Here is a 13,747-nt window from a genome sequence, read left to right on the forward strand (position 1 = left end):
AAAATTTAATTTAATTTAATTTAAAAATTTTAAAATAGGGGCCGGGTGCAGTGGCTTACACCTGTAATCCCAGCACTTTGGGAGGCCGAGACGGGCGGATCACGAGGTCAGGAGATCGAGACCATCCTGGCTAACACAGTGAAACCCCGTCTCTACTAAAAATACAAAAAATTAGCCAGGCGCGGTGGTGGGCGCCTATAGTCCAGCTACTCAGGAGGCTGAGGCAGAAGAATGGCGTGAACTTGGGAGGCGGAGCTTGCAGTGAGCCGAGATTGCGCCACTGCACTCCAGCCTGGGGCACAGAGCGAGACTCCGTCTCAAAAAAAAAAAAAAAAAAATTATGTCCATACAAAAGCCTGTTTGTTTCCAGGGCATTCATAGCAGCTTTATTCATAATTGCCAAAACCTGGAAGCAACCAGCATGTCCTTCAGTAGCTGAATGGATAATAAACTCTGGGACATCGAGACAACAAAATATTATTCAGCATAAAAAAGAAATGAACTATCAAGCCGTGAAAAGATATGGAGGAAACTTCAATGCATATTATAAAGAAGCCAATCTGAAAAGGCTAAATACTGTAGGATTCCAGCTATATGAGATTCTTGAAAAGGCAAAACTATGGAGGCAGTAAAAACATGAATGGCTGCCAGGGTTTAGGGGGAATGGAGGGATGAATAGACAGAGCACAGAGGATATTTAGGGCACTGAAACTATTCTATACCATAGTACAATGGTGGATACATATATCACTACACATTTGTCAAAACTCACAGAATGTACAACACCAAGAGTGAGCCCCAATGTCAACTATGGACTTGGGTGATAATGATGTGTCACTGTAGGGTCACTGATTTAACAAACGTTACCACTCTGGTACAGGGATGCTGATACTGTGGGAGCTTGTGTGTTGGGGAGTGTCGGCGGGGGACGGGGGTATATGGGAATTCTCTGTACTTTTTGCTCAATTTTGCTGTAGGCTTAAAACTGCTCTAAAAAATAAAGTTTATTAACTATAAAGAAGTAAAAAAAATTCAATCTAGTGATTTTAAAATAGAATACAAAATATCAAAACTCATATAATTAAGACAGGTACTGTTTAATGAAACGTTTGTTTCAAATATATATGTAAGTAAAAATAAACATTTATGTGTACATACCAGGTCTCAATATAAAACGTATTTCTTACTGTGAATATGGTCAAAACAGCTTGAAAGTGACTGATTTAAAACTTGTGTTTCTCCTGCCTTCTAAAACATAAATTAATCACTGTTAACATCTCTTCCATTAGAAGCAAATCTTAACATACCTGCTCCAACATAATTTACAGCTTTAGCAGCTCTGACTGCAGCTTCTCCCAGCTTTTTTCTTACTTCAGGTTTAATACCAGGCTATGAAAAAGATATTTAAATAAATCTCCATTAGTAGCTTGCCTTACTAGAAATTCCATTAAAATTCAATTCAGTCAGGTGCCACGTAATGACGTTTCTCAGTCAACGACAGATCACACATACAACAGTTGTCCCATAAGATTATAATGGAGCTGAAAAATCCCTATCACCTAGTGACACTGTAGCTGCCATAACATCACAGCACAGTCATTACTCATGTGTTTTGTGGTGAGGCTGGTGTAAACAAAACGACTTCACTGCCAGTATACAAAAGTATAGCGCAATCGGCCGGCCACGGTGGCTCACGCCTATAATCCCAGCACTTTTGGAAGCTGAGGCAGGCAGATCACGAGGTCAGGAGATCCAGACCATCCTGGCTAACACGGTGAAACCCTGTCTCTACTAAAAATACAAAGAAAATTAGCTCGGTGTGGTGGCGGGCACCTGTAGTCCCAGCTACTCGGGAGGCTGAGGCAGGAGAATCACGTGAACCCAGGAGGTGGAGCTTGCAGTAAGCCAAGATCGTGCCACTGCACTCCAGCCTGGGTGACAGCGAGCTTCCGTCTCAAAAAAAAAAAAAAAAGTATAGCACAATGATGTGCTGCATATAATACCTGATAATACAACTACTTTTTTTTTTAATTTACTATACTATACAATTTTAATAGTTACTTTAAAGTGTACCCCTTTTACTGAAAAAAAAAAAAAGTCACCTGTAAAACAGCCTCAGGCAGGTCCTTCAGGAGGTATTTCTGAAGGTGGCATTGTTATCATAGAATATGACAGCTCCAAAGATGTTATTGACCCTGAAAACTTTTAGTGGGACAAGATGTGGAGAAAAGAAAGTGACACTGATGATCCTGACTCTGTTTAGGTCTAATGGGCGTGATTGTATCTTCATTTTTAATAGAAAAGTTTAAAAAGCTAAAACAAGCCAGGTGTGGTGGCTCACCCCTGTAATCCCAACATTTTGGGAGGCCGAGATGGGTGAAGCACTTGAGCCCAGGAGACTGATAACAGCCTGGCGAGAATCAAACCATAGAGCAACATGGTGAGCCCCCGTCTCTACAAAAATAAAAAAAATTGGCCAGGCATGATAGCACACACCTATAGTTTTAGTCACTCAGGAGGCTCAGGTGGGAGGATCACTTGAGCCCAAGATGTCAGGGGTCTAGTGAGCCATGTTTGTGCCACTGCACTCCATCCAGCCTGGGTGACACAGCAAGACCCTGTCTTGAAAAAATTTAATTTAATTTAATTTAAAAATTTTAAAATAGGGGCCGGGTGCAGTGGCTTACACCTGTAATCCCAGCACTTTGGGAGGCTGAGGTGGGCGGATCATGACGTCAAGAGTTCGCGACCCGCCTGGCCAATATAGTGAAACCCCGTATCTACTAAAAATACAAAAATTAGCCGGGTGTGATGGCCAGTGCCAGTAGTCCCAGCTACTCTGGAGGCTGAGGCAGGAGAATCACTTGAACCCAGGAGGCAGAGGCTGCATTGAGTCAAGACTGCACCACTGCACTCCAGCCTAGGCTACAGAGTGAAACTCTATCTCAAAAAAAAATAAAAAATAAAAAATAAAAATCAGGAAAAAGGTTATAGGATAAGGCTATAAATAATTTTTTTCTTTTTTTGGAGATGGAGTCTCACTCTGTTGCCCAGGCTAGAGTGCAGTGGTGTGATCTCAGCTCATTGTAACCTCTGCCTCCTGGGTTTTTTAAAGCAATTCTGTCTCAGCCTCCTGAGTAGCTGGGATTACAGGTGCCTGACACCACACCCAGATAATTCTTATATTTTTAGTAAAGACAGGGTTTCAGTATGTTGGCCAGGCTGGTCTCGAACTCCTGACCTCAAGTGACCCACCTGTCTCAGTCTCCTAAAGCCCTGGGATTACAGGTATGAGCCACCATACCTAGCCAAGAAAAAATATTTTTATATGTCTGTATAATGTGTTTGTGTTTTAAGCTAAGTATTATTAAAAAACAGGCAAAAAGTGAAAAAAAAATTTGAAAGTTTATAAAGTAAAAAAGTTACAGTAAGTTAAGGCTAATTTATTAAATATCTTTTATAAATTTAATTGAGTGTAAGTGTACAGTGTTTACCAGGTGTACAGTGATGTACTAGGTCTTCACATTCACTCACTGTCCCACCCAGAGCAACTGAAAATCTTGCAGGCTCCATTCATGGTAAGTATTCCATACAGGTGTATCATTTTAATAATCTTTTTTACTGTATTTTTACTGTACCTTTTCTATGTTTATATATGTTTAGATACACAAATACTTACCACTGTGTTACAACTGCCTACAGTATTCAGTACAGTAACATGCCGTATAGGTTTGTAACCTAGGAGCAATGGGCTCTACCAGCAGCCTAGGTGTGTGGTAGGCTTTGCTATTTAGGTTTAAATACACTCTATGATGTTCACACAATTACAAAATAACCTAAGGACACATTTCTCAGAATGTATTCCTATTGTTAAGCAATGCATGACTGTATTATATTTCTATGTATCAAATTCTGCATTAAAAAGGATAAAAGTTGGCCGGGTGCGGTGGCTCACGCCTGTAATCCCAGCACTTTGGGAGGTCAAGGTGGGTTGATCATTAGGTTAGGAGTTCAAGATCAGCCTGGCCAAGATGGTGAAACCCTGTCTCTATTAAAAAATACAAAACAAAAATTAGCCGAGTGTGGTGGTGGGTGCCTGTAATCCCAGCTACTTGGGAGGCTGAGGCAGAGAATTGCTTAAACCCACGAGGCAGAGGATGCAGTGAGCTGAGATAGCGCCACTGCACTCCAGCCTGGGTGACAGAGCAAAACTCCGTCTCAAAAAAAAAAAAAAAAGGATAAAAAGCTAGTATTACATACTTCATCAAGAACTGTCCCATGCTAATTTAACTGTCAATATACCAAAGTTTAATGATTCTGCTACTAATTTCTATGCATTGCAGATAGTACTCAGCATAATTACATATCTTTGTCCATTTATATCTACATGACAGCTTTCATAACTATATGTCCACTTAAAATTATATGTTTCAGGCTGAGCACAGTGGCTCAGGCCTGTAATCCAAGTGCTTGGGAGGCTGAGGTTAAAGGATCACCTGAAGCCAGAAGTTTGAGACCAGCATGGTCAACACAGTAAGACCCCATCTCTACAATAAATTAAAAAAAAATTAGCCAGGCATGGTGGCATGCGCTTGTAGTCCCAAGTACTCTGGAGGCTGAGGGGAGGACAGCTTGAGCCCAGGAGTTGGAGACTGCAATAAGCTATGATCACGCCACTGCACTCCAGCCTGGATGACAAAGCCAGACCTTGTCTCAAAAAAACAAAACAAAACTATATGTATCAATATGGTAACTTTCAACAGTCCTTATTGTGTTTCAGGATGATAAGCAATCTGAGTGATGTGACTAATGATTATCTTAAAATAATGGGAAACCTTGAGATTCCAAGTTAATAAGAAAGGTACATAAAAAGAAATATATGTCAAGAAGTAAACAAAGTTTTTAACTTTTTAAAAACAGTGCTATACAGGTATAAATTTAAGTAATTACCACTTGAAAATAAGGCTTTACTGCAATTTCTATTGACATTTAATATGTCAATATTCATGGCATAACATATTCTGGTATAATATATAATGGTATAATATATTCTACAACAGAAGTTAATATATTCTGCAACATAAATTAAAATTTGAATGGTATAAGAATAATGTACTGATTAACCAGAAACCTCTGATCCCTGACTTTTTGGAAATAAATATATATTGGAAAAAACATCTATATAACATTGAACAAGAACCCTTGGCAGTAGCAATCTCCACAGAAATGTAAATCCAAAAATAGGTAGTCCTAGTTGCAGGCTTTGACCCAGGTAATCACCTCAACCAATCAGGGGTAAGGCTCAAAGAGATGTAAACAAATAATGTTAAGCGAGCAAGCGCTGCCAAATGAGAGACCCTCTCATCTCTATAATATAACCAATAAGGCAGGAAAATCTCTCACATATTTTGGGAACATATGAAATGGTAATTTAAAAAGCCTTCTCCACAAAAAATACATTCAATTAATCAGACCATTCTATTGCAGTAATTAATTCTAGTTCATTACGATTTTCTGTATGTTTTTTTTTTGAGACGGAGTTTTGCTCGTTGCCCAGGCTGGAGTACAATGGCGTGATCTTGGCTCACCGCAACCTCCGCCTCCCAGGTTCAAGCAATTCTCCTGCCTCAGCCTTCACGAGTAGCTGGGATTATAGGCACACGCCACCAAACCTGGCTAATTTTGTATTTTTAGTAGAGATGGGGGTTTCTCCATGTGGGTCTAGCTGGTCTTGAACTCCCGACCTCAGGTGATCCACCCATCTTGGCCTCCCAACGTGCTGGGAATACAGGCGTGAGCCACCGCACCCAGCCGTTCATTACAATGTAAAATGTGCACTGAAACCTCACTATACAGCTTTTCACTGTAAATCAGATAGGTGAATCAGAGTAGATTTTCCCATATTTTATCCAGAAGGAACATGGCCCTGTTGTGTCTACTCCCAGAACATCAATCTCCTCCTCATCCCCTATACCGCAGAAGGTCTTTTCATTACACTGTTATTAGGAAACAGCTGTCCAGCAGGAGTTTGAGGGGTCAGAGACACCAGATTCGCAGACTTCTGATGTGAAAATCAGAATAAGATTCACATTATAGAGAAGCTTAGAAATTTCTTTCCAAGGTACTTACTGCTGGGGCCTCCTCAATGATCTTCTGATGTCGTCTCTGCACACTACAGTCTCTTTCAAACAAGTACACAGCATTGCCATGGTGGTCACCAAACACCTGGACTTCTACATGCCTATATAAAAGCAAACACGTTAATATATTTGTTAGGGGTGATAAATATCACATTCGTTAAGCTAAACTGTTAGGTACAATCACCAGGATTTCTCCACTTTTATTTTATTTAAGTAAGATCTGATATTTTGACCTCAAATTAGAGGTTACAGACTTAGAAAAAGAACCACAGGCCAAATGAGATGGCTTACGCCTGTAATCCCAGCACTTCGGGTGCCAAGGCAGGCGGAATGCTTGAGCCCAGGAGTTCAAGATGAGCCTGGGCAACATGGTGAAACCCCAATCTCTACAAAAAAACTAGCCAGGCATGGTAGCACATGCCTGCAGTCCCAGCTACTCAGGAGGCTGCGGTGGGGGGATCATTTGAGCCCAGAAGGTTGCGGCTGCAGTAAGCTGAGATTGTGCCATGGCACTCCAACGTGGGTGACAGAGTGACAGACCCTGTCAAAACAAAGAGACTATAATCTTGTAAAACTCAGTGAAAACATTACCATTTGCAGGATGAATATTAAAGAGAAAAAAATCTCACTACATAAAATGGCAAATAATAAAAGACATTTCTCCAACCTGAAGGAGAATGAATAAATTAATGAATATTTTTAAAAGACAGAAAATAGAGACTAAAGTAGGGATACATAACAAAAAGAACAAACTGTCAAAGAAAAGACTGATAAATTTGACTACATTAATATTACAAATTATAGTCACTTCATATATTGTCAAAAGACCAATGAAAAATTTTTGTGACCTTTTGCTTTTAAGCAACTCTTACAGTTAAATTTTATGAAAATAGAAGACTGAAATTAAAATGGCTCATCCAGAAAAGTTAAATATATTACATTAATATGGACCATTAGTATCTTAGAAATATACTAATAATAAATCATAATAAAACCCAAAAAAGGGCCGGGCACAGTGCCTCACTTATAAATCCCAGCACTTTGGGAGGCCGAGGCAGGAGGACTGCTTGAACCCAGGAGTTCAAGACCAGCCTGGGCAACATAGTGAGACTGTTTCTTAAAAAATTTTTTTAAAGAATAAATTAGCCAGGCATGGTGGTACATGCCTGTAGTCGTAGCCACTCAGGAGGCTCAGGTGGGAGGATTCCTCAAGCCCAGGAATTCAAGGCGGTAGTGAGCTACGATTGTGCCACTGCATTCCAGCCTGGCTGATAAAGTCAGACCCCATCTCTAAGGAAAAAAAAAACAACCAACAAAAGTACTTACATGTTGATTATAAAATAGTAAAATTATGATAAATCATATTAAGAGTGAATGCACATAACCTTTGTGGAAATAAGGCTAATACGGTCTATTTGGTGAACATGAAAGCATTCTTCTCGGTAGATTTGTGATATAGTCACACTGCAGTTCACTTCACCTATCCACCATCATAATTCAGGGGTGATCAGCAAATACGTTTTCCTGTTGATTTTTTAAAATAAAAACTGTCAAACATAGAAGAGGCAAAAAGAAAAAAAAAAAGCCAGGAAGTCGTACAAATGTATTGCTTCAGTACAATAGGTCATTTCTATTCTTGTTTACTTCATGAAGTATGTTATTTAACCACTTCAAAGAATTTCTCTTCTTGCTGGGCATCGTTGGTGCACACTTGCAATCCCAGCACTTTGGGAAGCCAAGGTGGGCAGATCACCTGAGGCCAGGAGTTCGAGACCAGCTGGGCAACATGGTGAAATCCCGTCTCTACTAAAAATACAAAAATTAGCCAGGTGTGGTAGTGCACACCTGTAATCCCAGCTAATCAGGAGGCTGAGGCATGAGAATCACTTGAACCTGGGAGGCGGAGGCTGCAGAGGGCCGAAATCGTGCCATTGCACTCCAGTCTGGGTGACAGAGTAAAACTCTGTCTCAAAAATAAAAAGAATTTATCTTCTTGATATATCAACTTTTCTGAATGTTCCCATTTTGAATTTTCTAACCTGTCCAATACATTCTCTTAATAAAATTCTTGGAGCTCATTTTTTCTTTTTGGATTTCTTGCCTTGTTGACTTTTCCTCTTCATCCATAAGCTATATAATCACCAAATACATTGGGGCCATTATTTTGAACAAACTGTTATCTGTTAAATCCATTCAGAATAGGAAAATATTCCTATGTTAGAACAGGAAAATATTTTACTTCCACCTATTCCTTCTCTAATTCTTTTCTACTCTTTATGTAGCTCCAAGTTTCTGACCAAAAACATTTTATTTCACTCTAAAGAACATCTACTAATATGTCCTGCAAGGCAGGTCTACTGGTGACAAATTCCCTTAATTTCTGTTTGTCTAAGAAAGTCTTTATTGCTCCTTCATACTTGAAGCATAATTTCACTGGATACAGAAGACTAGCTTAGTTGTTTTTCTCTGAACACTTTATATGTCACTCCACTCTGTTCTTGCATGGTTTCTGGTAAGATTTCTTATCTTTATTCCTCTAGTATTGTCCTTCCTTGTGGTTTCTTTATTTTCTATTTGTCTTTCTTTTCCTGCATTTGAAGATGATGTGCATAGGTGTGTATATCTTGGTATTTATTCTTCTGGGTGTCCTCTAAGCTTCCTGGCTCTGTAGTTTTGCATCTGTCACTAATTTTGGAAAATTCTTGGCCATTACTACTTTAAATATCTCTCCTGCTGCTAATTCTTGTGGTATTCAAATAACGTGTTACATCCTTTTAAATTGTCCCAGAGTTCTTGGACATTCTGTCCTTTTTTCTTTCATTTTTGTTTCTCCTTGCATTTCCGTTTGGGAAAGTTCTATTTACCTATGTTCAGGATCACTGATTCTTTTTGTAGCTGTGTCTAATCCACTGATAAGCCCAACAAAGGCATTCTTCATTTCTATTATAGTGTTTTTTATTTCTAGCATTTTCTTTTGATTCATTTTCAGTGTTCCCATCTCTCTGCCTGCATTATGCATGTTCTTGCATGTTGTCTATTTGTTCCATTACAGCTTTTAATATATTAATCAGTTACTTTAAATTCCTTATCTGATAATTCCTAAATTTGTATCATATCCGTCTAGTACTGCTTACTTTGTTTTAGTCCGTTTTTTTCCCTTGCCTTTTAGCATGCTTTGTAATTGCTAAAAGTAGAACATGATGTATTAGGTAATAGGATCTGAGGTAAACAGTCTTTTAAAGTGAGGCCTTAGGGTAATCTGGCTAGAAAGTAGGCAGTGTTTAATGTCTGCAGTAGCTGTAGGTGCCAGATGTTTCTGTTTCCTCTAGTGTCTTTGTTGTGTTTCGTTTTTAATACCAGTGTCTCTGGTTTCCCTAAGAACTCCTTACATAGTTACAGCTCCTCCATTTGTAATCCACTGTTACTATATGGGAGTCTTGAAGACATGTGTCTTAGTCTTTTTGTACTGCTATAACAGAATACCTTAAATTGTGTAACTTATAAACAACAGAAAATTATTTCTTACAGTTTTCAGGCTGAGAAATCCAACATCAAGGTACTGGCAGATTCAGTGTCTGGTTCGAGTCCGTTCCTCATAGATGGCATCATGTTGCTGTGTCCTCACATGGAGGAAAAGGCAAGGGGCAAATAGGTTCCTCAAGCTCTTTTATTGGGGGAACTAATTCCATTCATCAGGGCAGAACACTCAGGACCTAATCACCCGCCAAAGGCCCCACCTCTTAATACCTTGGGGATGGGGGTTAGGTTTCAACATGTAAATTTTGGAGGGATACAAACATTTAGACCATTACAACCTGGTAGTGGGGTGTGGGGTAGGGAAAGCATTCTATAAACTTATGACTAAATCTCAAGTCTTTTAGTGGTTCTATGTTTGTGCTGTGAAGTGTTTCTAAGTTTTTGGTTTTTTTTCCCTCCCCTTAGGTGAAATGGGAAGGCTAAAGAGGGTTGTGGTTGGCTAACTACCTTCCCCCTGAACACAAAAGGCTCTGGCAACATCTCCCTTGGAGTTAACAATTTCTTTTGTTATGGAGAATAGAATGCTGTGGATCTCTTTCAGATTGGTTACTTTTCCCTTCTCACTGCTGTAAAACATGAGGGATTTTTTTGTCTTCTTGGATTTTTACTGTGGGAAGCTGATGAGGTTCTTGGAGGCAAACCCCATGAAAGTGAGAGGTTCCTCTAGGACTGGGTCCCAAGGAGTTTCTCACTTGCACACTGGCCCACACTTAGCCTCAGCCATTTTTCAAAATTCCCACGTAAGTGTTAGGGCTCCAGCAGCTTCTGCTCCAGGTAAACTGATCTGGCTGTGACTCACTGTACTTGCATGCTTGTCCAGATTTTAGAGTGAAGGCTTGTCCCATGGCCTCAATTCTCTGATGGTTCTAAAGCCACGGACTTTCATTTTGGTTAGCCTTTTTCTTGCTTTTTAGATGTGACTGATGACTTTCAAGCTCTTTACATGTTAGAGCTGAAATGTTTGTTTTTCTAATTCCAATTGTAAAATTCTACCATGATATGGTTTGGCTGTGTCCCCACACAAATCTCATCTTGAATTGTGGCTCCCCATAATCCCCATGTGTGGTGGGTGGGACCCGGTGGGAGGTAACTGAATCATGGGGGTAGGTTTTTCCCATGTTGTTCTTGTGAAAGTAAGTCTCACCAGATCTGACGGTTTTATAAAGGGTAGTTTCCCTGCACAGGCTCTCTTGCTTCCTGTCATGTAAGACATGCCTTTGTTCCTCCTTTGCCTCCTGCCATGATTGTGAGGCCTCCCCAGCCATGTGGAACTGTGAGTCCATTAAACCTCTTTCCTTTAATAAATTCTCCAGTCACAGGTATGTCTTTATTAACAGCATGAGAACAGACTAACACATACCACTTCTGACTCTCCCTCATCTTTTAGCTGCTCCAGGTAAGAGGAAACACTACAGTAGGGATTCCAGGTTATGAAGGGAATGTGTGGGTGCCACATCAAGAGCACAGAGCAATTCTTGCCTGAGATTTGTTTTGTTTTTGAGATGGAGTCTCACTCTGTTACCCAGGCTAGAGTGTAATGGTGCAATCTCGGCTCACTGCAACCTCCACCTTCCAGGTTCAAGTGATTCTCCTGCCTCAGCCTCCCGAGTAGCTGGGACTACAAGCCATGCCGCCACGCCTGGCTAATTTTTTTTTTTTTTTTTTTTTTGAGATGGAGTCTTGCTCCCACGCCCAGGCTGGAGTGCAGTGGCGCGATCTCGGCTCACTGCAAGCTCCGCCTCCCAGGTTCACGCCATTCTCCTGCCTCAGCCTCCAAGTAGCTGGGACTACAGGCGCACACCACCACGCCTGGCTAATTTTTTGCATTTTTAGCAGAGACGGGTTTTCATCGTGTTATCCAGGTGGTCTTGCTCGTATCTCCTGACCTCGTGATCTGCCCGCCTTGGCCTCCCAAAGTGCTGGGATTACAGGCATGAGCCACCAAGCCTGGCTAATTTTTTGTATTTCAGTAGAGACGGGGTTTCACCGTGTTGCTCAGGCTAGTTTCGAACTCCTGAGCTCAGGCAATCTGCCCTCCTTGGCCTTCCAAAGTGCTGGGATTACAGGCATGAGCCATTGTGGTCAGCCTTGTCTGAGGTCTTAGAAGTTGGAAACACTTTTCCTTTGGCTGCTTATAAGGGAAGTTCAATGAAGATCTGTGTTCTGTTAAGATTTCTGTAGTTATTAAATCAGTCTTATTTACCTTTTTCTGATTGACCCTTTTCTGTGCAGCTTTATCTAACTTAGAGTTTCTGGAGCACAGCGTCTAGAAGTGTCTGAGAACCAGGCAGTGCATCAAATCCCAGCTGCCCTAATTCAGCCACTGCCAGAGTATGGCCAAAGAGACAGACAGATGCAGCTAAGTCCTATCATGAGCACCTTGATATTTTCTAAGAGTCTTAACATTTTCATTTTCATATTTACTTTTTTTTTTTTTTTAAGATGGAGTCTTGCTCTTTCGCCCAGGCTGTAGTGCAGTGGTGTGATCTTGGCTCACTGCAAGCTCCGCCTTCTGGGTTCACACCATTCTCCTGCCTCAGCCTCCCGAGTATCTGGGACTACACACGCCCAACACCATACCTCGCTAATTTTTTGTATTTTTAGTAGAGATGGGGTTTCACTGTGTTAGCCAAGATGGTCTTGATCTTCTGACCTTGTGATCTGCCCACCTCGGCCTCCCGAAGTACTGTGATTACAGGCGTGAACCACAGTGCCTAGCCCCAATTTACATTTTTAATCCATCTAGAATATGTATTATATATGAACTGAGGAAGAAATCTGATTTCTGTTTTTTCTTTCAAAATAGTATACTTTAAAGGTGGTTTCTTATCCCAGTCTTTAAGATGTATTAAACAGTTTTGATAAGATTTGTGAAATATCTTGATATTGACTCTTCTCAGTTATCAGCACCATTTTGACAATCTTCTGGCACTGCATTAGTTCAACAGGTAATTATTTAGCAGGACATGAACACACAGTATGATTATCAGGATATTTAAATGTTATTACTAGAGGCTATTCTCTCTATGGAGTAGCCATTCTTTATTCCTTTACTTTCTTAATAAAGTTGCTTTCACTTTACTGTATGAACTCGCCCTGAATTCTTTCTTGTGTGAGAGCCAAGAATCCTCTCTTAGGGTCTGGATCAGGACCCCTGTCTGGTAACATCTTTCTGGTGACCACAGAAGGAACAATACTAAGGAAATCCTGACCCAAAGGCTAACTTTGGGTAAGTACTGGGGTCTGGTAACGTCTTTCTGATGAATCACAGAAGGGATGATACTGAGGAGACCCTCCAACCCAAAGACTGCAGCACTGATTGGCCAACTGTGGGTAAGTGGGGTGCATATACCTGGGTAAAGAATGGGATTGGGTTACAGGCCCAACTTAGTGGAGTTAAAGTCTCTCCTAAGACAGAGTGGGTTAAAGGCCTCTCTCAATAAAAGGCAAGGATGCTTGACTGAACTAGGGTTTGAAGCCCAACTTAGGAAGGTTAGATTCCTTCCTAAGATTTAGGGGGTTAGAGGCTCCTCTCAGTAAAATCCCTCTTGGCTAAGAATTGGTTTGGCACTACGGATGTTAACTGCTATTCTATTTGAATTAATCTGCCTTGCACTCTTTGCTGATGGTGGTGGGTGACAGGATTAGGCATGTACAGGATGGTGGGATATGGGGAGCTTTTACCTCCCCAAAAGGAGAAACTTGAGAGCTGAAGGAACTGCTAGAAAAGATCCCTTCTTAACTGACAAATGGCCACCTGAACTTTTGATTTAGTGTCAGTTGCAATGGGTGGGTCTTTCTCTGGCCTCTCTGAGCACCTTGCCTTCCCCGTCCTGCCACAAAGCAATGCTTTTCTTCCTTCCCTTCCCTTTCTCTTTCTGTGCAAACTGACTGAATGAATGGCAAAAATCACTGTTTATCTCCTCTGTAAAGTTTTGATTAATAAAAAAAGGATTTGTGAGGCTAGTCTTAAGCTGTAGTGAATCTGGTGTGCTTTGTGTGTCTTTCTGTATTGTTCTGTCATAGAGATGGGTACCTTAGGATAAAACACAGGCTTAGAATCCCACAAG

At 40.7% G+C, this 13,747-nt stretch overlaps 1 protein-coding gene across 2 annotated transcripts in view; it reads right to left on the reverse strand.

Annotated features, from left to right (window-relative positions):
* Positions 1–13,747, reverse strand: part of MCCC1 (methylcrotonoyl-CoA carboxylase 1 (alpha)) — an 81,805-nt gene that overhangs the window by 35,008 nt on the left and 33,050 nt on the right. For both annotated transcript variants that reach the window (XM_011945785.1, XM_011945786.1), the window contains 2 exons: positions 6,130–6,241; positions 1,308–1,389 (listed from right to left, as the gene is read on the reverse strand). In XM_011945785.1, the coding sequence (XP_011801175.1) occupies positions 1,308–1,389; positions 6,130–6,241 (194 nt within the window). The remainder of the gene's footprint in view (positions 1–1,307; positions 1,390–6,129; positions 6,242–13,747) is intronic.

Source organism: Colobus angolensis, unplaced genomic scaffold (assembly GCF_000951035.1).
Source record: "Colobus angolensis palliatus isolate OR3802 unplaced genomic scaffold, Cang.pa_1.0 Scaffold245, whole genome shotgun sequence".
Taxonomy (NCBI): Eukaryota; Metazoa; Chordata; class Mammalia; order Primates; family Cercopithecidae; genus Colobus; species Colobus angolensis.